General features: G+C 38.3%; 2 protein-coding genes across 3 annotated transcripts; one reads left to right on the top strand and one right to left on the bottom strand.

Moving 5' to 3' along the window:
- The first annotated feature begins 7,488 nt into the window (after nucleotides 1–7,488).
- BNAC02G17160D (protein ABA DEFICIENT 4, chloroplastic) lies at nucleotides 7,489–17,653 on the top strand. 2 transcript variants are annotated; one of them, XM_013820920.3, is made up of 6 exons: nucleotides 15,857–16,121; nucleotides 16,408–16,594; nucleotides 16,695–16,795; nucleotides 16,943–17,071; nucleotides 17,158–17,246; nucleotides 17,333–17,653. In XM_013820920.3, the coding sequence occupies exons 1-6, from the start codon at nucleotides 16,038–16,040 to the stop codon at nucleotides 17,484–17,486; spliced, it is 744 nt and encodes a 247-aa protein (XP_013676374.1). In that variant the 5' UTR covers nucleotides 15,857–16,037; the 3' UTR covers nucleotides 17,487–17,653. The 2 variants fall into 2 exon arrangements, with proteins under 2 accessions (XP_048603739.1, XP_013676374.1); XM_048747782.1 differs by lacking the exons at nucleotides 16,695–16,795; nucleotides 16,943–17,071; nucleotides 17,158–17,246; nucleotides 17,333–17,653 and having other exon boundaries at nucleotides 7,489–16,121; nucleotides 16,408–16,593.
- On the bottom strand, nucleotides 12,338–12,850 carry LOC106369736. Its single transcript, XM_013809852.2, has one exon. The coding sequence runs from the start codon at nucleotides 12,848–12,850 to the stop codon at nucleotides 12,338–12,340; it is 513 nt and encodes a 170-aa protein (XP_013665306.2).
- Nucleotides 17,654–18,144: the final 491 nt, after the last annotated feature.

The following is an 18,144-nucleotide window of genomic DNA, read 5'->3' as shown; positions in this document are numbered from 1 at the left end:
TCGCCCTAAACCCGGTTTAATTCAAGTTAACCGATCTCCAATCGACCCAAACCGAACCGGACGACCCTAATCCTACCCCACAACCCTCGACTTCATCTCCCTCAACTTCCCCTCCTCTCACAAACACTCATACTCTCTCAAACTCACCCACACCAAAAATCCCATAACTCTCTCAACTCTCAACCAAATCACCTAGTTCTTGTTCCTAAATCCAAGCTTTCGCCCCTGTAGTCTATTCCCTACCACCCATTCACCATTTCCTTTCATCCAAAGCAAGGTATTGAGTTTTAAAATTCAATTTCGTAGGTCCATGAACCCTAGATTTTCAAAATCGAAATTTGGTCCTTTTCTTGCTTGATTACTGTGAAATAGACTAGGGAAAGCTTATATATCAAGTTGGGTTGATGAATCAATGGTGAAATTGAGTTTAATTTGAACTTTGGCAAAATTAGGGTTCATGGATTTGGGGGTTTTCAAAATTGACCCCAATTGAGTGTGCTAGTGGGTAAGTTAGTATGTTAAGGTGTTGAAAGGTTTGATTAAAGAATTCTCTCATTCTAGAACCACTTTGATTATTGAATTTTACTTGTCTTGTAATTTTCACATTTTTAAAAGATTGAGAAGTGTGATTCTTTACTCTTAGCTTGACTGCTTAGTGACTAATGTGTGAAATAGTTGTATTGAGTTAACTTGAGTTTAAATTGCTATTCATTTGTTGAGTTTACTCTTGCAATTTTCATTTGCAAAGTTCATCCACTTATCCCTTTCCAAGTTTTGAATTTTTCAGGTACCAATGGTTAAGAAAACTAAGGGAAAGTCGGATGCTGAGAAGCAAGAAGCTGAGAGACAAGAATCTGCATTGAGAGGGAAAGATTTATCCTCAGAGCAGACTGGCTCTAGGACACAGAGGACTTCTCGACAGCAAACCTCGACTGCAAAGAAGGCAAAAGAGCAGGAGAAGAGGGCATGAAAAAGTGTAGCAATTGCCACAGACGAGGAGAGTGGCGATGAAAGTGCAGATGAGCATGCTCCTACAAAGAGGGCCAAGATGTCAAAAGGGAAGGAGGTTGCTGTTGATAGAGACAGGACGAAAACTCCATATGTGGAAGAGCTGTATCATCATTTGCTGAATGGGGTGACTTGGACTCCAACTAGATTCGCCGACCTTGATTTGCTGAAGGAGTTGGGTCTCGATTCTGATATTGAGGCAATGCTGGGGCACCTGAAGATGCCCAAACTCCTCACCATGGCCTACCCTGTCTACAGGGATTTCTCCTGTTAGTTCTTGTCTTCCCTTGAGGTCACTTACCATGACGCTCCGTACGTGAGGCAAGGATGGGGCAAAATCAGGTTCAAGGTCAATGGGAGAGACTACAACATGAACTTCAAGGACATTAGGAGAGTCATGGGTTGCCAAGACTTGGCAGGCTACTCCCTTCCCAAGTGTGAAAACCTCCCCACTAAGCTTTGGAAGTTGATCACTGGAAACAAGCACTCTACCGGGGCTGACAAGAACTCACATATCCGGCATCCATCTGTACACTACCTCCATAGGATGCTCGTCCATGCATTCTACCCACGAAAGCAAGCTGGTAATGTCACCGAGGAAGACATGCGACTGCTCTGCCCGGCTATCCGCCCCTACGCCCCCTGGAGTGTTGCCCCTTCCAAGCACCGACATCTATGCTACCTTCGGGATGGTCAGCTTCTTCGTGAATCGTCTCGAGCACTACAGAGACTGGGCATGGTACACCTCTGATTCGCGCCCAAAGGTTGGGATAGGCGGGATGATCACACCACTGCTCCAATTTCTGAATGCTCCCTTGGGAAAGGACGCAGCAGGGCCTAAGTTCATTGATGGCACTTACTTGAGGATTGCCACCTATTTCAGTGGGATGTATGGGAAGGACTACGTCTACCACTACTACTTGAAGGGCAAGCCGGTCGAAGTGGTTCTTCCAAACCAAAACCAGACGAGCTTAGAGAGACCTGGAGCTATCAGCTTCAACATATCCCAGGAAGACTTTCTTGGAGAACACGGGTCTCTCTGTCCCATTGCTCCACCAAGGAAAAGGAGTGTTCCGACGAGACATGACGAACCTCCTAGGGAAGCATCTGTACTCGTCTATAGACCTCCGCGCTACTACTTCAAGCCACATGATGGGGTTCTTCCTCCTGGTGCGCTTCGTGACGCTCATGAGCATATTGGTCGACTTCAGAGATGGAACAAGGCACAAAACATGACAATAGAAAAGCTGAAGGACAAGTACAAGGCGCTGAGCAAGAGGTGAAGAAGCAAGCAAAGACTTCAACCAAGTTCATGAAGAAAGTGGCCGATGTCTTGACGAGAGGAGGAATAGCTGGATGTAGCTCAGTGGACTTCGCCTTCGCGAACACATCAGTACCCCAGCCCCCACCTCAGCCTACTGATCTTGGTTTCACCCTCACTGATAGACAGCTCCAGCGAAAATGGAGGAACCCACCCATTCAGCCCTCCACCTCAGGAAACAAGTCTCCATCCCTAGCCTCTTCAGATAGTGAGGTTGAGATTGACAAGGTTCAGAGCCAACAATGGTATGGAGACTACAGCTCAGCACCTGGGGATTACTACACCACGTTCCCACCGGATGACAATGATGCTGGGGCCTCTGCCCCTACTCACTATCCTTGAAGGTACTTCACTATTTTCTCTTGTATATACCATGTCATTTTTGCATATTAACTTTCTTTTGTGGGTATCTCTCTCTACTTGACAACACAGAGACTGTGTCACTTAAGTTTGGGGGGGAGGTACCAAGTATTTGATCATGTTTGCTTTGATAATTTTGCATTTGAGTCTTGCATGCATTCATTTTTGCATATTAAAAAAAAAAAGAAAAAGAAAAAAAGGAAAAAAAAAAAGAAAAAAAATCACATAGATTACATCACTTGCACTTTTAGGAGAGTCTAGAGCATATAGGTTGCATTCACTTGCATTGGGAGCAATGATTTAAAATGCCTCGTAAAGAACACTACTTCGCGCTTGAATAGTTATTGCATCTCTCAAAAAAGCCTTGTATGTTTCGAGCCTTGAAAACTCTTCCTGAATCTCATTAATTGCTGAAACTCAATCTTTGAAGCCAACTTCAACCTTATTTGAACTGAACGAACTTAATGCTTCTTGCTGATGGTCCCTTGTGTACTGAATCATGGCTATACACACTTGAGTTTTCACATCCTTTAAACCAATCTTTTTGACAAACTCAAGTGGTAGACCACCCCCAAAACCCTTCCTTCTTTTTAAGCTTTCATTGTTTGATGAGTGAGGCCTTTTTCGAATAGTCTTACATGTGCATAATGTTGAGAGTATTGGGAACGACAATGCTTGATCTCCATTCTTGCTAGATTAGATTAGACACTCTATTGTCTAGCTATAGGTGGGGGTGTGTGTGTTGTGGTTATGATTTGGGAGCAATGAAAAAAAAAAAAATTTAAAGAAAAGAATAGACTCTTTGTGTTTAAGTGAATTATCTTATTGAGATAAGTAGAGAAGTCTCTAGCTCGAGTTATAAAAAGTCTTGGCCCCCACCTAAAAAAAAAAGAAGAAAGGAAGAAAAATAAGAAAAAAGAAAAATAAGAAAAAAGAACAAAAAAAGAAAAAAAAAGGCTAGCAAAGTTGTTAGGAGCTCAGAAATGTTTTGAGGTTGTGGAAAATCCCTTGTAGATTTCAAAGAGAAAGAGTTAAAGTTCTTAGGATCTTTTGGTGAGAGATGTGAGTTGGGTTTGACATTAGAAAATGATTGTGTAATTTGTATGTTTGGGAAAATAGTAGAACAATGGAGATTGAGCATTGTATGCATGAGTTGATCCATTTCTTAGATATATTATGTGCAATGTCAAGGCTACTTGTTTCGAGAGTAAACCACCTTAAATATCATATATCTTGAACCTCTTGACTCACTTGAATAAAAAGCTTTTCCTTACCCAACCAAATGATTTTGACCAATTGACCATCTGCAAGAATTCACCTGATGTTTTATGCTTAATGAATGTGAGAGTTGGTTGATTTGAATGTGTGGATGCTTGATGATGAGTGTAAGGGCAAAAGGAGTTGAGATAGGCCTAAAGAAGCTAGAGTGCAATAAGAGAGTGTGCTCATGTTGGATTAGATGTTGAATTGAGTGCTAGTTGTGTTTCTTTTGGCTATGAGCTCCCACTTTCAAACCTCTCTCCCTATGAGTTCTAGAAAGTTCACTTGTGGACAAGTAAAAGAACAAGTTTGAGAGAGTTGATATCTTGCATATTTCCATTGTTTTATCCATTCACCCATGTGCATTTTGATCATATAGACTAGGATTTAGCCAGGTTTAGGTTGCATTTTGCATACATGAGTCTTTATCAGGTATTGGAGTACCACATGGAGTTTTTGGAGACATTTGGGTGCATTTGGAGCTCAAAATAGGTGATAAAGGTGATCATTGGACGAGCAGTGCATGGGAGCGACCTCACCGGAGCGACACCGTGAAGTCGCTGTGACACCCCTTCAGAGCGACTTAGCCAGAGCGACACCCTAGGCCGCTCGCGTTTTTATCTCTTGGAGATACAAAAATGGACCCGGAGCGACGTCCCTAGAGCGACTACCCCAAGTCGCTCCCGAAGCCCGGAGCGATGTGTGGGAGCGACTACCCAAGGTCGCTGCGCGTCGTTTCTTTGGTCGAACTTATGTTCTATCAAGGGCCTTTTGGTCATTTTATTATGCACGTTTTACACTTTCTAAACCTATGTTTAAGTATCTTTTGTAAGCCATCAGGGGCAGGATATCTTTTATCAAAAGAAAACCACCAAAAACCTCTTGGAAAGTTCATCTCTTTGAATCAATTGATCATTTTGTTATTGCAATTCTGTTGTTCTCATATCTATTATATGTATTTCTCTACATGATTAATTTGAAATCCAATATGAGTTTAAGAGGAATCATGAAGAGTAGTAAGTAATCCATTCTTGAATTCATGGGTTAGGGAGATTAAGGGTGATTAGGCTAGATCTAGGATGTTATAGTGTAGATCCTTTTTATTCCTTGCTAGTAGAGTATTCATAATGCATCTTCTGAGATGGCCTCTCAAAAGTTGATCTTTAGGCATTTCCCACCCACAAGGTGTTTGATGAAATGCCTGAGACAACTCTACTAAGCTTTTAACATACTTTACCAAAGACATTTGTTGTTAAAGGTGTTAAGATAGCCAATAGACTTGTTAGTAATGATTGCTTTCATATTATTCAACCAAAGACATTTGATGTTTGAAATATGTTAGTAAATGAACATTCATCTAGACATAGAGTTTGTTTAAGATTGTGTCTAAGCTTAAGGTTGATAGTTTGATTGATCATTTGCCATCCTTAGTTCGAAACTTGATCACCCAAGGTTTAATTCCTATACCCATGAGTTCTCTTTTATCATAACCAAAGAAAGTCACTTTTTTTATTGTTTTATTGTTCTGTTATTGCATTCTATTATTAGTAGTAGTTTAAAACCATCCAAATTATCGGTTGCACTTAGATTAAGTACGTACTTGCATTCTCGGTGCTTTGAAATCCCTTAGAATTGGTTCGACAATCTTTTATACTACATCATTTGTTTTAGGAGCCTTGAAAACTCTTAACATCAATAGGTCTTCTTTGCGGGTTTGGGAAAGTCTAGGAAAGTTAAGTTGTGACACACCCCAGCTCGGTCGATCTGCAAAACATGGATCGATCGATCTCTACTAGGCCATGGTTTACTTAGGTTTCTTGCATGAGATCGACCGATTTGTGACTGTGGATCTATCTATTGTGTATAAAACTGATGTCAATCAAATTTCCAGATCAACTGTTCTAGTGCCTTCAAAAAATTCTTGATATTGAGCATGGGTTGCCACATTGCAACTTATTTTGATCCAGTGCTCTTAAGCTCAAAATTTTGTTCAATCGGGTCCTTTCTCGACAATCGAACATGTACACGTAAAAGCACTAAAGAACACCAAAATACCAAAACACATAGTGATACCAATTAATCTCGATCAAAAACCGAAGTAAGAACCGATAAAAACAAAACTCATCAAAAGTGAAAGGCAAATGAGAAGAAAGCTAAGGCATTAAAACAGATTATGCACTCTTATGGTAAAGCAATAGGTCAAGTTGTTAATTTGGAAAAATCTGCAATAATTTTGGGAAGTACAAAATTCATAACTTGTTTGGTATACATAATGAAGGTGGAACCGAGAACTATATAGGATTAGCTGAATGCTTTAGTGGATTAAAGATTGAGTTTCTGAGTTACATTCAAGAAAATCTGAGATCAAGGTTGTCAAGTTGGTTCTTTTGAAGTCTTTCTTTTGAAAAGAATTGTTGTTAAAATTTGTTGCTCGCTATTCCTTTTAATGAAATGAGATTTTTTTAAGCTTCCAAAGCTACAATTCAAGATCAAAGCGCTAGACTTAGGGATTTATCAATCAAGATATTCAAAGCTACAATTCAAGGATGCTAATGGTTTATAGATTCAATTCTAGAACTCGATTTTAATAAGTAAGCAATCCAGCTTTCACATGCAATTACTAATCAGATGTCTATGTCCAGTCTCAGCTATCGTTTGTTGACTTGGATTGAGCGTCGATCGATGATATGGCCAAAGCGTCGATCGATGCTTCCTTAGATAAGCATTAACGACCTAATCGATTAAGTTCAACTAGATTCCTAGACCAACTCTCGTATGCACCTAGGTATCTAATTCAGCAGAGTTCGGGTTCCGTTAATTGATTGCACTTTCGTACCTCTCAACAATCCTATGATTCTGAGTTCAAACAATTAGTCCCACTCTCGTGGTATTCTAACTTTTCCAGATCCTAGTATTATAAATCACCTGATGTAGAGATCTATAGATAATCTAGCAATCCTAATTGATTATAAGTTTGCCATTAAGCTCATGAAATCCTTAAACCTAACAAGATGATTACTCAGCCATATAAGTAATAACACAAATCATAGTCTGAATAATATAATAGATAAAGAAATCAATGATAAAGCCAAAGGAGTTCCAATCAATTTCTGAAGGAGAATTGATCTTCTCTCCAAACCTAAGAGAAAACAATAGAATAGGATAATAGAAAGCTTGTAGCCGTCAACAATGGCTTAGAAATACATAAATAGGGTTTCTGGTCGTCCATGGGTATTTTGGTAACTTGGTGTGGCTTCTGGGCTTCAGTCGGTCATAAAATATGCTTGACTCATATTCTGGCATCACCATCGATCGACAGTCCTTCATCTCCTCGACAGCTTCTCTCGCGAGGCAGACTGACCACTATTCAGTAAAACGGGCATAACTTCTGCTACAGGATACTGATTGATCTCAGACCAGTGGTATTGGACATATAACTCAAAGAATTATCTTGTGTCAAAAGATGGGCTCAATCTAACGGTGGGAAGGTCTCCATCCATATCTAAACATCTGATGCACCTTTGCAGCTCTGCACTCAAAAAGCCCAAAAGTCACAAAAATCACCATTTTCTTCCAAATCGTCTCTAAACCTGTAATTACACTAAATAGACTCCAAAACATAATAATTATATCTTAAAAAACTTATATACCATGGCTGAAAGTGGGTAAAATCCATGGTATATCAGAAGGTTGGGATTTACAGATATTGAGAGCTTCAACCTGAGATTTGTTGGCCAAAAAAGCGTAGAAGCTTTTTCAGTATTATGATAGTCTTCTGTTGAGATTTCTAAAATGTAGATATTTTGAGGATCAAAATTTCTTAGAAGCTAATTTGAGAGCTAGAACTTCTTTTAGTTGGAGAAGTGTTATGTTTGGGAGAGAGCTTCTAGTCAGAGGTTTAAGGAAATAGGTTGGGAGTGGAGAATCTCTAAGATTTTGGACTGACTCTTGGTATTATTTTGGTGGTAGAAGAAATCCTTGGATGAAGCACCCAATCATTAATTTTTATTTATGGTTAATGATCTCTTGGACCATGAGTGAGGTGGTTGGAATGTTCGTTACTTTTGGTTAATGTCTTTCCCGGAGATGTGGAAGCCATTAAAAGATTAATCTTATAGTAAATCATGATGTTTTTGGTGTTGAATTCATAACCAAAGTAGGGATTACTCTATTAGATGGGGTTATTGGTTGGCAAGTCAGGAGAATCTCAAGGAAGTCTTTCAAGATGCAGGGATGCGTAACCTTCAGTTAGTATTCTCAAAGAGAAAGTTTGGCAATCAATCACAACTCTTAAGATCAAGGCTTTCATGTGGAGAATTTTATCTGATGGTTTATTGGTTGCATCTTGTCTGGAAAACAGAGGAATGAAAGTGGATCACGGATGAGGGTGTTGTGGTTTGGAAGGGAAGGGAAATCAGAAAACCATGTTTTGTTCACTTAGAAGAGTGGCTAGACAAGTTTGGGCTCTTTCTAATTTTCTATCTTCAGAAAATGGTTTTCATCAAAACTTGATATTTGTTAATATGTTCTTTCTATTTCAAATGGGAAAAACATTGAAGTCCCCAGTGAAATCAGAATAATATATCCCTGCATTATGTTGTTTCTAGGGAAAAGAAAAGGGAAAATCGCTTTTTTAACCTCAAAGGTGTAAAAAGGTAGCACTTTAAACCTCCACGGTCGAAAACTCTCACTTCAAACCCTCAACCTATTTATGCTAACATAATAAACCTTCGACTTGGCCTCCGTCTTTTCGTCGTCGGAATGAATAACGGAACAGTAGACTCCGTTAACGGAACAGTAAACAGGCGTTTTAATTAAAAAAACGTGTTAAATGGCTGCTCTTCTTACGGTATCTTTGGTTAAAATTAAAATGGTCCCAAATTAAAATCTCAAATAAAATCCCAAAATCGAATTGGGGATCTAGGGTCCTTGACAGAAAAATTAAAAGAGAGTTTTTTTTTTCAGAGAAAGAGAGCTCAACAATCAAGGGGGAGGAAGAAGAATCGAAAACATTGATTTGAGAATCTTTTCTTCACAGTGAAGGGAAGATGATTAATTTGAATATCCACTTCGGTGGATTCATGGAGAAAGTCGGTGAAGATTATGTATACAAAGGAGAGTTGGGAGTGACAACAGTGCTTTGGGAATTGTATGACATCTCATGGAATAAGGTTTTACAGTTCAGTAAGGAAGAAGCAAAAATTATGGCTCCGATAAGATTCATCTGGTTCAAAGAGGCTGGGAAGGAGATGAAGACAATGAATTATGTGTATGACGAAAATCCTGATGATATGTTTCTGGTGATATGTTTAGGGAAACAAGCTTCTGAACTTGAAATATTCATTGAATATGATATTTCAGAACACAGTGAGCCTCCTGTCATAATTCCTCCTTTGCAATGTGACGAGTATTCAGACAGCGATGGAGAAGTCGAGAGACCAAGGAAAGAAGAAGAAGCTGAAAAATCTGAAGATGAGTTGCAAGAGAATGTGGATGAAGAAGCTGAAGAACCGGTTTTAAATGAGAATGAGGCTGCTCAGGCTGATATTGGAACTGATGTTGTTGAAGAAGTTGGAGATGGTTCTAAAGATGATAGGTTTAGGTCTGTGTTTAATGAAGGTTTGATGGCCAAGCCTACAAAGGAAGCTTATCAGAATTTTGAAGAAAAAGAAACGGCAGAAAGAGAAGCAGCTGAAAGTGATGAAGAATGTTTGTTAGAGGATGAAGCTGATTATCCAGATACACCAATTGGTTCTGAGGAAGAGTGGGAGCAATGGGATAATCCAAAAGGGAGCAGGAATGGGAAACCAAAGTTTCATGGTGATTTGGAGAAGCCGCCATATATATGGTTATTCCAAAAGTTTAACTCGGGTCTAGAGTTCAAAGACCAGCTTCTGAGATACTCTTTGAAGACACAATACGATGTGAAGATGGCGAAGTCTGAGTCAAACAGGATTGCAGTTGTTTGTTGCGGTGAGAAATGTAAGTTTAGAGTATACTGCTCGTTTGAACCACCAATCAACAAGTGGATGGTTAAAGTATGCCAGATGCGTCACAACCACGGGAAATCAAGTAGAGTTTCGATGTTGAAGCAAGGGGTCATCGCAGGACTTTTTAGAGAAGAGATACGAAGAAATATAAGCTTACAGGCAGCTGTGATCAAAGACACGATTAAAGAGAGATACAACATTGTTGTTCCGCTTTCTAAGTGTTACAGAGGAAGGCGCATTGCTTTGGACTCCATTTTAGAAGCGCAAATAACTCAGTTTGGTAAGTTGTGGGACTATGAAGCGGAATTAAGGCGAACTCACAGCGGTATTAACACTGATCTTTGCACCATCGAAAAGAATGATGAAAATATGTTTGATTGTTTCTACATCTGCTTTGAGGAATTTCGTAATACTTGGAAGAAGTGTTGCAGGCCTGTTATTGGTCTGGATGGATGCTTTCTGAAGTGGGAGTTGACAGGTGATTTGCTTGCAGCTGTTGGGAGAGATGCGGACAACAGGATGTATCCGATTGCATGGGCAGTAGTAAGAGGTGAGAACAAGGACACTTGGGGTTGGTTTGTGAAGAAGTTGAAGATAGATCTGGAAATAGGAAATGGAGAAAACTTGACTATCATTTCAGATAAGCAGAAAGGTCTCGTGATTGCTATTGCGGCTGAGCTTCCACATGCTGAGCATCGTATGTGTGCGCGGCATATATATGCAAATTGGCGAAAACAAGGATACTCAAGGTCAGAATACAAGAATCTATTTTGGGGGGTTGCTTACAGCTTTACTGAAGGAGAGTATGAAGAAAGATTGGAGCTGCTTAAAGCTTTTGATCAAGGGGCTTATGACGCTCTACTAGCAACAGAACCACCTAGATGGTGTCGTGCATTCTTTAGTGTGGAGTCGCATTGTGCTGATGTTCACAACAACTTATCTGAGAGTTTTAATAGGACTATCAAGATGGCAAGATCGAAACCTGTCATTAATCTACTAGAGGACATTCGTAGACAAGCCATGAGAAGGGTTTCACGAAGGTTTCTGAAAGCTGAGAAGTGCGACACAGTGGTGACACCAATTACAATGACGGTGTTAGAGAAGGCTAGGATTGCTAAGCAATATTGCTCGACATTACGCAGCAGCAAAAGTGTGTACGAGGTTGATGAGTTTGAGTGTGGTTATATGGTCAACTTGTCCACTCACCAGTGTGCTTGTCGGAAATGGGACCTGACCGGGATACCATGTAAACATGCGGTGTGTGTAATGGATGATAATGAAGATGATCCAACGAGGTATGTAGCAGAATATTATTACACAGATGTATTGAAGAAGACGTATGAAGATAATATAAAACCTGTGAATGGAGAGAAGTTCTGGAAGAAGACAAATAAGCCTGCAATAGCGATCCCTGAATTCCGCAAGCCACGAGGACGCCCAAAGACAAGAGATAGGAGAAAGGAACCATTTGAAGATCTACAAAATCAAGGTAAATCAACAAGACATGGCAGAATTCAACACTGCAGTCGATGCAAGCAAGCAGGACACATAAAAACTGGTTGCAAGAATGAACCAGTGACTGAGGAAGGCCCGAAGAACCGACGTGGTCGACCTCGGAAGCATCCAATTCAGGTAAGATAATCAGTTTTACATATGTGTCTGCTTATCTTGTGTTCTCGTAAAAAAATTCCTTACACCTTTGTGTTCAGGAGCATCTCAAGCCACCACCGAAGCCAAGAGGAAAAAGGAAAACTCCATCAGTTGGAAGCAACTCGCAACCTGTACCATCAAACGCAATCGGTGATTTTGATGTAAGTTCCAGTGCTCCTCAACCTTCATCTTCAACAAATCAAGTGAAGCCCCATGTGAAGAAGGCTCCAAGAGGACGACCTTTGAAGATAAAAAAATCTTCGAAAGTTCCACATGGTGTTGGTGCTTTTTGGAGTCCGTACACTGATCGCCCTTTTGAAGTGTTTGGGAGCAGGATTTATGATCGGTCAAACCTTAACCCACTTCCTCAAGAAGGCCAAAGCAACCAGCCTCCTACAAATGACTAAGGCAATGTCTTATGTTTTCAAGTTGTGTGAACAAGTTTAAATCTCTATTATCTGCTTAATCGGCTTTTGTTTCATGTTTTGGAGTTGTTTAAATCTTCAGTAACAGCTTATGTTTGATGTTTATGTTTTGAACTTTGTATTGTTAAAGACTATTATCTATCTATTTTCATTTTCTTTTGCCAGATTGTCATATCAAATCAAAGAAACCACTTAACTCTTGAATAGTCTTAAAACACACAATAACATAAGATTCAAGTCTTACAAACCCACTAACAATACATAAAAGTCTTACAAAGCTAAACCAAACCGAGAATTCCATGAACAACATCACCACCTCGACATCACCACCTCGACATCACCATTATCCCTCCAACAACCACACCAAATCCAACATATGAAGCAACAAGAGCATTACGAAGCATAGAGCTCCTCTCACTTAGAATCAACACTTCCCTTTTGAGAGCTTCACATTCTTCACCTTTCTCCTTCATTTCATCTTCTAGTTCCCTTGAAAATTCGTTGGAGCATTCATGAGTTAATGATCTTACCTTGGCCCTCAGATTTGCAATCTCTTCTTTCTGCTCCTGCATTATTTCTCTCGCCTCCTGTAAGGCAAGATATTGCCATCCATGTGGTTTCTCCACATCATACCAGCGAAAGAAGTTACAAGACTCATGCCCATTCCCAACTCCAAAACCTCTGCAACCATAGAATCTGCGACCTGGGTTTTCCCGAGTCCAAGCCCTCACAATGGGAGCTTCACATTTACAATGGCAAAGAACACCATTGTTGTTCCTCGAAGACGAAATCACACTTTGAGAACAAGCACTTTGAAAATTCACACTCTCAGACATTGTTGAGCTCTCTCTGGAAAAATCTCACTTTCAATTTTTCTGTTAAGAACCCTAGATCCCCAATTCGATTTTGGGATTTTATACCGTAAGAAGAGCAGCCATTTAACACGTTTTTTTTAATTAAAACGTCTGTTTACTGTTCTGTTAACGGAGTCTACTGTTCCGTTATTCATTCCGACGACGAAAAGACGGAGGCCAAGTCGAAGGTTTATTATGTTAGCATAAATAGGTTGAGGGTTTGAAGTGAGAGTTTTCGACCGTGGAAGTTTAAAGTGCTACCTTTTTACACCTTTGAGGTTAAAAATGCGATTTTCCCGAAAAGAAAACAAATTTATATTTGAAGCGATAGAATTTGTGAGCTCTAAGGTGGTTAACAAGATTCAAGATGAAGTAAAGGTTTGGTTTCTCTCCCACGCTAAGGATAGGAGATAATACTATGGAAATATCTCATTCCTCAATGTGGTCCAAGCCTAATCATGGGTGGTTAAAAGGCAATATCTATATGAACTGGAATAGGAAGATGATGGATCCTAAAGACTTAAGAAACAATTTACTTCAATTTTCTTTTCATATCTATTGAATAAAACACTCGATCACTTAAATACACAAAAGATGTCAAGTAAATAATTGCCAACTAAACAAATATGGAACATGGTAAACAAGTGGAGAACGCACAATGTCATGACTCTTGTTATGATCTTATCAATACTCCACCCTCCAAAGAACCTTGTCCTCAAGGTTCTTGTCACGTAATGGTGGTGGTTTACCAGAAACTGGTTCGTCTTGGCTGAGTTTCTTTGGTGTTGGGGTCAGTGGTTCATGGCTTTGGATTGGACGCGTCGGATCAGAATTGACATGCCAATGTGTTTTGTGAGCAACGTTCCAGATCCAAAACTGTGCGATTAGAGCTTCATCATGGGACACATCAATGGGTTCTTTGAATAACTCATTGTTTCTTGGTGAAGAAGCAAAGCATGAACAGCCTTGAACCGCCAAGTCTTTATCACCATTGATTTTGATAGTTTCGGTAATTTTCACCTGACAACTCATGACTTGCCGCAGACGTTTGAATTCATTCATCATAACATGCTTCAGTTTCTGCAACTCATCATGCACTGCAAGGAGGAGGTTGATCTTCCCATCTTCAATGCTTCCACGGTTGTCAAGCTGTTCGTACGTGCACTACAAGGATAACGTTTTTTTTTTTTTGAATAGAAGGTTTGATACCACAAATTGTGGTCCGAATCAGAGCATGAGTTTTTGATACCACAAAGTGGTCCGGATCAAAAACAAAAATGTGCTTTGATGCTGATTAAAGCTCCTCCTCAAAGCTAAGAAAGTTTGCTCTGATACCAAATGATGGATCCCAAAGACTTAAGAAACAATTTACTTCAATTTTCTTTTCATATTTATTGAATAAAACACCCGATCACTTAAATACACAAAAGATGTCAAGTAAATAACTGCAAACTAAACAAATATGAAACATGGTAAACAAGTGGAGAACACACGATGTCATGACTCTTGTTATGATGTTATCAGAAGAATCATATATTGGGAGGTGCTTAGGTTATTCGGGATCACCATAGAGAGGTTATTCTTCATAGCATGAAATTATTTGCCTTTGTTTCCAAGTTGAACGAAGCTAGGGTCATCTGTTTCAAGTGAGTGATTGAGAGTGCTGTTTCTCAACACTTGGAAGAAGTGATTGTCAGTATGAAAAATTCTGTTATGTGTGGCTTTTTGGAAAGACCAAAGGCGTAGTTCTCTTTCTTATGTCAGCTCTCAACTCTCTTAACAAATGGAAAGTCCTTTGGAAATCTAAAGAGATTAGTAAAGGTGTCTTTTTATTTCTTCAAGTGCAATTAGGACATCTTTTGGTCACTTGTATCTAGTGATCGGATATTTTTTTTTAATTCATTTGTGTTTAGTGGTTGTGACGTATAAATGTCTTATATCCTCTGTATGTTTAGAAGTTTACCACAATATATTTTATGGAAAAGTGAAAAAATGAAAAAAAAATATACACTTTCACTAAAGCTCTATTTTTTCTTGACAATATATTCTCTCTTCTTTATATAAAAAAGCTCAAAAACATAAAAATATAGATATAATTTTTTTTTCTTTTTCTAACTTTTCATTTTTCTTTCCTCTCTGTTACAAGTTACAACACGTTAGTCTACTAATATTACACTTAACATTTACCAATCAGAAAAAAAAACATTTACCAATCACACCCAATGAGAATTAGCCACATGTCTATTTATATTCTTATTGTTTTCTACAAATATTAAATTTATCTTATAGGGAAGATTTTCCCCCTTAAATAACTCCATAAGTTGACCAAAAAGAGATTTAGTTCCCTTAATGCAGTTCTCAAAGAGATTTAGTTCCCTTAATGCAATTCTCATAAGTTGACCAAAAAGAGATTTAGTTCTCTTAATGCAATTCTCAAAGTCATAAGAAAATAATGATACAATTAAAAGTACAACCGAAGTAATGGTGGAAACCAACTTTGTATCTTGTCGACGTACATTCATCCTGATTTTGAGTAAGCCATTCATTTTTAATATCCTTTGAAATGATGATATTTAATTTAGCCATATTACCAATTCTTGTATTTTTTAATTATCTTATGAGTCACCATAAATCGGAACTCCGACTTTTGCTTGAGTAATTTGTTTGTAGAATCTGTAGACACTTCTTTCTTTTTTGGCTTACAATATTTTAATGCTTTTGTAATCACTCTATGATGATTTAGTGGCTGGATGATTCAGCATGGTATTAAGATACTAGAATTTGATTTTTTTTTTTTCATTGCAATATTTAATAATGGTTGGTGAAGATGAATGTTTTAAATGACAGAGATATCCCATATTTATTAGTTTAAATTTCGGATTGACATCTCTTATAACCAAAAAAAAAAAAAAGGTTAATCAATAGGAAAAAAGTAGAAAATCGAAGTAAATTACGGAAACTAAAAGTACAACCTTTTTTTGGTTGAAGTGAGTGGACGAGCCACAAAAGTGACGAGTATAATTGTAGACACTGAGAAAAGAAGGAGTGACGTAAAGGCTTTCTTCTTCTTCCCCACTTCCTTCCCCTTTTTTAGTCACTGGAAAAACTCTTTTAAGATTTGTTTTATTTACCCATAATAAAATGCATTACAGTTCGGTGTAGAAGCTAAATGAAGGTCCAGTTTCTGTCAAATAGTTCGGGAATCGAATCGGAGATGGCTTTTTCTCAGCCTTTGTCTTCTTCGTCTCTCTCGGTATTTCGCTTTTTTTTTTTTAGTTTACTCCAAAATATATACATCTGTAATTATTGTATGTTCATGTACACTTGTTTGATATTGTCGGATTAGTTTCTGTGTCGAGCTTTACTTACTAGTACTCATATAGTTTAGATTCCTTATCCTTAAGAATCAAATCAGCCAATTAAAGGGTTCGCTTGCCCTGTCTCTGTCTGAAAATTTCAGATTCTGTGACTTAAAGTCGCTATCAAGTTTTTGTTTTTTGTTTTTTAATCAGATTAGATTCATTTTTTTGGTGGTACAGATGATGAATCGGAGCTTTGTAGCTAAGAGCTCGGTGACAGCAAGTCTTTCTCTCAACAAGTCTTTAAAGATTCGATTCCATAATCGTTGGAGCTTCAACGGAGGATCAAGAATCGTTCTTTTCCCCAGTGTATCATCCGATTCGTCCTCCCTTGTTCACAAGAAACGCTCCTGCGTACGAGCTTCATGTAATGTCTCTTTTTAACTGAAAACATTGAAGCCTCAAACTTTGTCGAGAGATTCTATTTAGCTCTTGTGATTTCAGACTAAAAACATGTTGATGTTCAGGGATGGCTACGTCTCAAATCGCAAGCAGTGTATTTGCTGTCGGAACAACCGCGGTTCTTCCTTTTTACACTCTGATGGTTGTAGCTCCTAAAGCTGAAATTGTGAGTCCTTTTCTTTGTTGCAGTCTTACAACTTCTTTTGCAGAACTAAAGAGGTTCATCTGAAATTGACTTTTTTTTTTCAAGAAAGAAATTGAATATATGTGTTTCTTTCAGATTTAAAAAAAAAAGTGTTTCTCTTTTGTGCAGACCAAGAAGTGTATGGAGAGTAGCATACCGTATGTCGTCTTAGGCGTATTATACGCGTATTTGTTGTACCTTTCTTGGACACCTGAAACGCTCAAATACATGTTTTCCAGTAAATACTTGTTGCCAGAGGTTTGTTTTCAATACATACTCTATAACAATGTTTCATAGTAGCTACTAAATGTTTTCCTCTCTCTCTTTTCTTTGGTCATTTGCAGTTGTCCGGAATAGCGAAAATGTTCTCAAGTGAAATGACTCTTGCTTCTGCTTGGATTCATCTTCTTGTTATTGATCTTTTTGCTGCCAGGTATGTTACAATTTTCAGGTTTTGGTTTTCAATCAAAAGTCTAAAACATGTTTCTTATAACACATGTTTTGTTTGTTTCTATGCAGACAAGTTTTTAATGATGGCTTGGAGAATAAGATCGAGACGAGGCACTCGGTTTCACTTTGCCTTCTCTTCTGTCCGGTTGGAATCGTTTCTCATGTGGTAACCAAAGCTTTAACCAACAGTTCTACATCCAACACCAACAACCAGTGCAAGTAAACTGATCATTGTGGCTGGTCTCTCATCACTGTCTTTCTTAACTTCTTATAAAGATTTTTGATTGAGATAGTTCGTTTTGCTTTAGCTTCGGTTAAGTTACAACAGAACGAGTTTGTTGTGGATTTAGTTCTTGACAAAATCAAATAAGACCAAACAATTTGAGATAATGTTTTTACTATTTGGTAGCCAGATCAGTCACAGATATTCCCTATCTAAACTTTAAACAAAAGTATGTTGTACTGGCCTTGATAGAGCAGAGACGACTACAAGAAGTTTTCTTACTGAAACAACAATGTTCATAATATTGTTGTAAAAAAACAATGTTTTAAATTGTTCTAGCTTTGCTGGAATCTAAGAATTTGTGGATTCAATTTCTGTGGGAAGGGTCTACTTTGCTAAAGAAAATTAATTTAAAATAGTTGGGTCTCGCCTTAGATGATGTACACAACCTCTCACGTTAAATGAAAAGATGGAACATAAAAGATTTTTTTTTTTTGGGCAAAGGAACATAAAAGATTAAAAGTTCGATTTTTCTTACTGAAACAACAATGTTCAAAATATTGCTGTATCCTTGAAGAGCATACTAATCTGTAATACAATGAACGAAACTCGTATATATATCATTCAATGGTGCTAATATCAATGGATTTGCACCGCC

Source organism: Brassica napus, chromosome C2 (assembly GCF_020379485.1).
Source record: "Brassica napus cultivar Da-Ae chromosome C2, Da-Ae, whole genome shotgun sequence".
Taxonomy (NCBI): domain Eukaryota; kingdom Viridiplantae; phylum Streptophyta; class Magnoliopsida; order Brassicales; family Brassicaceae; genus Brassica; species Brassica napus.
This window is presented reverse-complemented; position numbering and strand designations above follow the sequence as displayed.